Source organism: Cynara cardunculus (assembly GCF_001531365.2).
Source record: "Cynara cardunculus var. scolymus isolate 2C chromosome LG 9, CcrdV1, whole genome shotgun sequence".
Taxonomy (NCBI): domain Eukaryota; kingdom Viridiplantae; phylum Streptophyta; class Magnoliopsida; order Asterales; family Asteraceae; genus Cynara; species Cynara cardunculus.
In genome coordinates this window covers 1,556,348-1,562,592 of record NC_037536.1, presented here as the reverse complement: position 1 = coordinate 1,562,592, position 6,245 = coordinate 1,556,348, and the positions used below count along the sequence as shown (strand labels likewise).

The 6,245-nt window shown below is 35.6% G+C and overlaps 1 protein-coding gene across 1 annotated transcript in view; it reads right to left on the bottom strand.

The window, feature by feature from the left end:
- Positions 1 to 2,805: 2,805 nt before the first annotated feature.
- LOC112517649 (protein DETOXIFICATION 53-like) overlaps positions 2,806 to 6,245 on the bottom strand; it is a 7,408-nt gene continuing 3,968 nt past the window's right edge. The window contains exon 2 of the mRNA XM_025125018.1: positions 2,806 to 4,203. Within this exon, the coding sequence (XP_024980786.1) occupies positions 2,806 to 4,203 (1,398 nt within the window). The remainder of the gene's footprint in view (positions 4,204 to 6,245) is intronic.

The window sequence follows — 6,245 nt, the reverse complement described above, 5'->3', positions numbered from 1 at the left end:
TTCCATGTGTCATTTCTGAGAAAAGGTCTAGTTGACAAATTAGCAACTTTGACTTTAAAAAAATGTTGGAATAAAAAAAATGGAGATGGGACCCATAATTGTTCGACGGAGATTGATTTCGGGGACGAAATCCCTTTTTAGTGGAGGAGATTTGTAACACCCTAAAAATTTATTATTCGTAAAATAAATAAATAAATGTTAAGGGTTAAAATTTAAAGAGTAAACGACATACGTGATTAAAGTGTCGATACTCGAAAAATATGATTTTATTGCAACAAATAAAATCAATAAAAAAAACATTTTGTATTTAATTGATTTGGGATGAAAATGCAGAAAGAAAAACAAAAAGGACTATTTCTGCCAAAAGTAGAAAATTAATTTGGAAGTGATGAGATTTGGGAAATCATTCCCCAAATTCACGTTTTTCCTATTCTAGAGACCATTTGACCATCTATAAATTGGAGTTTTCGGCTGAAATTTTGTGAAGACATTCCTAAGGATGTACGGGAGTAAACGTCTTTGGAATTTTGAGATTTCATCAAGAAACGAGAGAGATATCGAGTTTGAAGCGGCATAGGGTCATTCCGCCCAAAAACGGCGATTGGAGGTAAAATACTCAACCAAAATTGATGTATAATATGTGGTTGGCTTCGTTTTTCAATTACCTTTCTGTTGGTACAAGTCTCGTGGGCTATGGTGACTTGTACGTCGAGCGGTTTAGGCTAGAAGCTGCTGTGGCGGCGGCTCGACGAGATTCGGGTACAAAAACTCAAAATACGAGTTTAATATTGAACCGTAGGGGATGTAAATTTGGATACGATTTGGGATTAATATTGTATATAAGATTTTGTTGAAAAGAGATTTGAGACTCGTTTATTTACTTGGATTAATCGAAATAAATCGGAATGTTTCGATTAAGTTGGTCAAAATTTGGACATCAATTGTAAAAGTTATTAATTAATTGGAGTTTCATATTTAAATTATAAGAAATAATTTAATAACTTATTTCGGGAGTTGTGACTAGATAATTGTGGGATCGGACGTTTTTATAACGAGAATCATATATAATTAAATGTTGGGTTTAATACGTCGTTATTTATTTTGGATATGAAAAATTCCATTGGGGAGGGGGTATATGGCGACGAGATATGCTTGGGGTTGACCCGTTGACCATGCCCACCCTAAGGTTGACCCATTTGATTTTTGGGTTGACTTTTTGGGGAAATGTCAATACTCCAATTATTAAAATATAATTACATGTTATAGGATATTACTCAGGGATGAGGTTTAGCCAAACAGAGCTATTCAGGTGAGTCTTCCTGAGATTTTAATTGTGATGCATGCTTATGTACAAATTATTTGAGCATTACATTACTTTTTTTATGTAGATGTTTATGGGTTTATTACATGTATATGAATTATCATTGTGGGTTGCATGCTATTTGTTTACGTGTTTTTAAACATTAATTACCATGTTATAAACGGGTTAATATTTTTGTTGGGTACGGGAAGGGGTCAAAAGTCATAGGGATGACACATCCTAGGAATGGGTGACCGGACAAGGGATAGCTGTATAACCCGAGAAAGTGCCGATGACGGTAAGACCTTAACCTGACGGGAAATTAAGAGATCTCATTATTATTTCAAAAAGGTTTGAAACAAWTGTGCATATTATTTTATTTGGGGCATTGTTTGTTTTATGCATGATGAGGTGTGTATGATTGTGCACAAAAACCATGAACTCACCGAGTTTTATAAAGCTGACTATTAATATGCATCTCAGGTGCAAGAGGTTCAAGGGTGGACAAGAGCGAGGTTCTCTCATAGATAATTATATTATTGTTATATTTCGGATGGTTAGGTTCATGCTTAAACTCATTTTGTAATATAACTCGGTATGGGACGGGTTAGCGTTGAGTTATTAATTTTAATTGAATTTGTAAGACTTCCGCTGTAATAAGGTTTTATTAGCCACTATATTTTGGGGTTATTTATTGTTATTTAATGAGAATTACGTGACACAACTCATAGTGAAAATGAAGGTGTTACACCTTTCAACCCTCTGTTGGTTCGATTTCTTCATCTCCATAATCACTATCTCTAAACTTCATCTCCATCATCCCTCTGCTGGTCGATATCTTATCCTCTGCTGGGTCAATTTCTTCTCCCCTGTTGGTTGATTTCTTCTCCTCTTTTGGTTGATTTCTTCTCCTCTGCTGGTTCGATTTCTTCTCCTCTGTTGGTTTAATTTCTTCTCCGTGGGTGCTCGGTTTACTATTGTTTTCCCAAGGATGTTGAACTTGAAGTTATGATTTAGAAGATATAAACTAGGTTTCTGATAACTTGTTGGATTTACAGATTTGAACTTGATTTTTTGAGGATTTGGTACATATGGAAAAAGTTTGAGGTTTTTTTTGAGGATTTGGTACAGATTTGAACTTGGTTTTCCGATTCCATTGTTCATGAAGAGGTTTTTTGAGGGTTTTTATACTCTAGGATAAAAAAGTAATTTTTGCCATTTAGATGGTTTATTCAGATACAAAAGTAAATAAAAAACATAGATTTATCTAGAAAGACAAATTTATCCATACAAAACTTAATAGATAATTACTATGAATATATAGTAGATGATAAACCTTTTTAAGTTTTAATTCTTTAACATAGAAAAGAAAGAATGAGTGGCCAAAAGAATAAATTAATAAATGTAAAAAATAAAAAAAATACGATATTCACTCTTGAAATGAAGCCTAAGATGATTACGTCGTATACTTTTTGGTTGTGAAAAAATCATGAAGCAATTGATCATCAAGGCACAAGTTCATTTAGCTCAGTATCGTCATCTTTATTCATAGCCAAAGTCATTTCTTCTGCTCTTTTTGCTTGATCTTTCCAGTCTGTTTTCACCAATGTGTACACCATTAAAGATGCACAAGCTGCCTGCGATGCTACCAGCCCTAGCCATAGTCCTCGATAACCTATCTTTAAAACGAAAGCCAGAATGATCGACAATGGAAGCCCTATGAGGTAGAATGCAGCAATGTTGATGCGAACCCCCACTTTAGGTCTGGCTGAGCCGGTTAACGCCCCACAGGCGGCCGTCTGTGGCGAGTTTCCCACCTCCGCCAGCCCCGTCACTGGCAGAGCCGAGGAAAGCAAAGAAAGAATTTGGACATCATTAGTGTATAATTTTCCAAGAACGTTTCTTAGTGTAATAGATAATCCGAAGACTACGAGCCCATATATGAAAGCAATGGAGATCCCAACGATTGCAGCCAATCGTGCACGAGCAGGTTGGCCTGCACCTAGCTCGTGCCCAACCCGTTGTGATATACTGAGGCTCAAGGCAAATGGCATGACATAGATGGCGCCTGTGGTTTGCATGATGATGCCTGTTGCTGCTACACTTGACTCAGGATTCTCTAGTAGCCCACTAAGGAAAAGAACGATCTCGTACCACCACCACTCTAAACACACTGAAAACAAACTAGGTATGGCCATGCTCAACAATGGCGCCCACCCCTGAAATATTGAGAACAAACTGGCCCTACTCCTAGCAACCCAAGGCTTAATCGCGACTTTCGACATGAAAATATAGATCAACAATCCGATATTCATGTTATACGTGAAGCAAGTTGATGAGATAGCTATACCTTTCACCCCTAAATTCAAGTAAGTAATGAAGAAATAGTTAATTGGGAGATGCAAGATGGTTGCACAAGTTGCTACGATGGAAGCAGGCGAGTTTAACCCTTGTGCGCGTAAAAGAGATCGAAGCGGCAGGAGGTGAGCTAGGGCTGGGAGCTCTGGGAGCGAGAATGTTAAGTACATGGCTGCAACCTTTGTGATCACGCGGTCTTGACCGAGCTGTTGGAACACAGGCTCCATATTTAGCCATAGGAAGGTTACCGGCACAGATGTAAGCAAGAGAAGAATGCAGGTTTTGATGTACATTTGGCTAAGGACTGATAACCTTTTGGCACCAAAGGCTTGAAAGCAAATTGGATCCATGCCCATGCATAAACCTTTCATGATTGAGAGGCCTGTGACATTTGCAAAGCCAATGGCTAGAGCACCTCCTGCTAGTTCAGTTTTACCCATATGGCTTAAGAACAACATGGAGATTATGGACTTTGAAAACACAAGGAAGGTGGTGGTTGCTACTGGACATGCTGCCTTCCCAAGCAATCCTACCTCTTCTAACACCTGCATGCATATGAATCCAGATCTTGTAACCATGAAAACAAGAAATTTGCAAGAGAATCCTTGAAATTAGAGGAAATTTGATTAGATATGTAATTCAATAAACGGTAAAATGCATCGAAATTTACATTACTTCTTATATATGGTGTAACAATAATAATAATAATTCTTAATCATTGTGACAAAGTTACAAAATGTCCTATAACAAAATTTCAAACTTTTTACCCGATGTTATAAATTTGATGACACGAATGTCAAATTTAACGTCCGCTTTGTTGTAACAGTTTCATAACACATATATCCATGTCATTAAATATTACAAGATTAACATGTTACTTGTTAAAATTGCATACAATAAGGAAAATTCGACACTTTGTGGCATTAGTTACGAAAAATTTATTCGTCAATAAATATGAACCATATCAAACTTTATGTATTTTACGCATTTAGTAAAATTTTATTAGTTGGTATTTTGGAAAAGGTACAACTAATATATATATATATATATATATATATATATATATGAAAGAGTTCAAACGAGAACACCTTCATTTTACAAGAACACAAGAACACTCTTTTACTATAGACAATCACATGTGATACTATTATTCCATCACATATGATACACATGTGATACTAAATTAGAGACGCGAGCGATTTTCGATGCGATCTTGGTTGTGGGCCAAGTCACCCTTACACCACTAAGCCCCTCACAAGTATTATCACATGTCGCCCTTACACCACTAAGCCCCCTCACAAGTATTATCACATGTGATAAGAGTGTTGTTGATATGATACTGTAATCTATCAAGACCATCACATGTGATGCTAAATCATAGACGCAGACAACCTTTGGCGCGACCTAAGTCGTAGAACACGTCGTCAAAGCATCACAAGGTCCCCTCACGCATATTATCACATGTGATAAGGGTGTTCTCGCGTTCTCGTTTGAACCTCCACCTATATATATATATATATATATATATATATAATACAATACAATAAATTTTCAAATAGAATATTGGAACATTGTGTATAGCATGAGACTGTCTTTCATGACCTGATCGACAGTACCTAATTAAATTGTTAATTAATTAATCATAATTTATTTAAGTAGGTATCTTTTACAATATTAATATTCCCAATTCGTGGTTATGGTACAATTCCATTGCGCATGCATTCCTTTACATGATTAAGATGTTCAAAAGGTGACAATCAGCTTATAATAATAGCATGTGATTTTGAAGGTGATGGCCATAAGTTTCAACATTTTGTCAACTTCTTTTCATGATCAAACACATGAGCAATCGGACCTTTTACAAAAACTAACTTTTAAAGTACAATTCCTACTCAAGTGGACACCATAGAAATCAATTCCAACTATGCGCTTACAAAACCCACATGCTCCATGCACTTTTTCGTTTCGTTACCTCAACACTAATGAATAAGATGTATGCAAACACTAATTTCTTCTATTTGAAGTGGTAAAAACGCTAACTATAAATATAAATCCTGATACTCATCGACACTTTTTGATCGATCTAAATTAACTTGATGCTTTGAATTTCAAATATTGCATATCATGTTTAGAGCTTGTCTATTTATCTTGAAGATTAACTTTTGGATCTACTTGTGGGCTATGTGATTATATCGTGTTCCTATTTCAGCCTACTATACAGACGATTCAAGACATTAATTAGGAGAGTGTACGTATGAAAAACGCATCATATGTTATCTGAGAGTGAGCCACTGATAGAAAGCAATTCGGTTCATTCAAATCCCAACTTGATTAATGTTTGAAATCCATATTATGTAAGGTGAATTGCTTTTGTTAATTTTAATTGAATGGTGATGCAACTTCTGTTACTATGTTGATTGGTCTAAAGAATATTAGAAGATTGTTCTACTTTATACTATGGATGTTATACAACACCATACTCGAGATGAGTGTATGTATATATATATATATATATATATATAGATCACGTGAGAAAACCTTATTTATGTGAGATCTGTAAGAAATAATGAATGTACCGTTATATTGT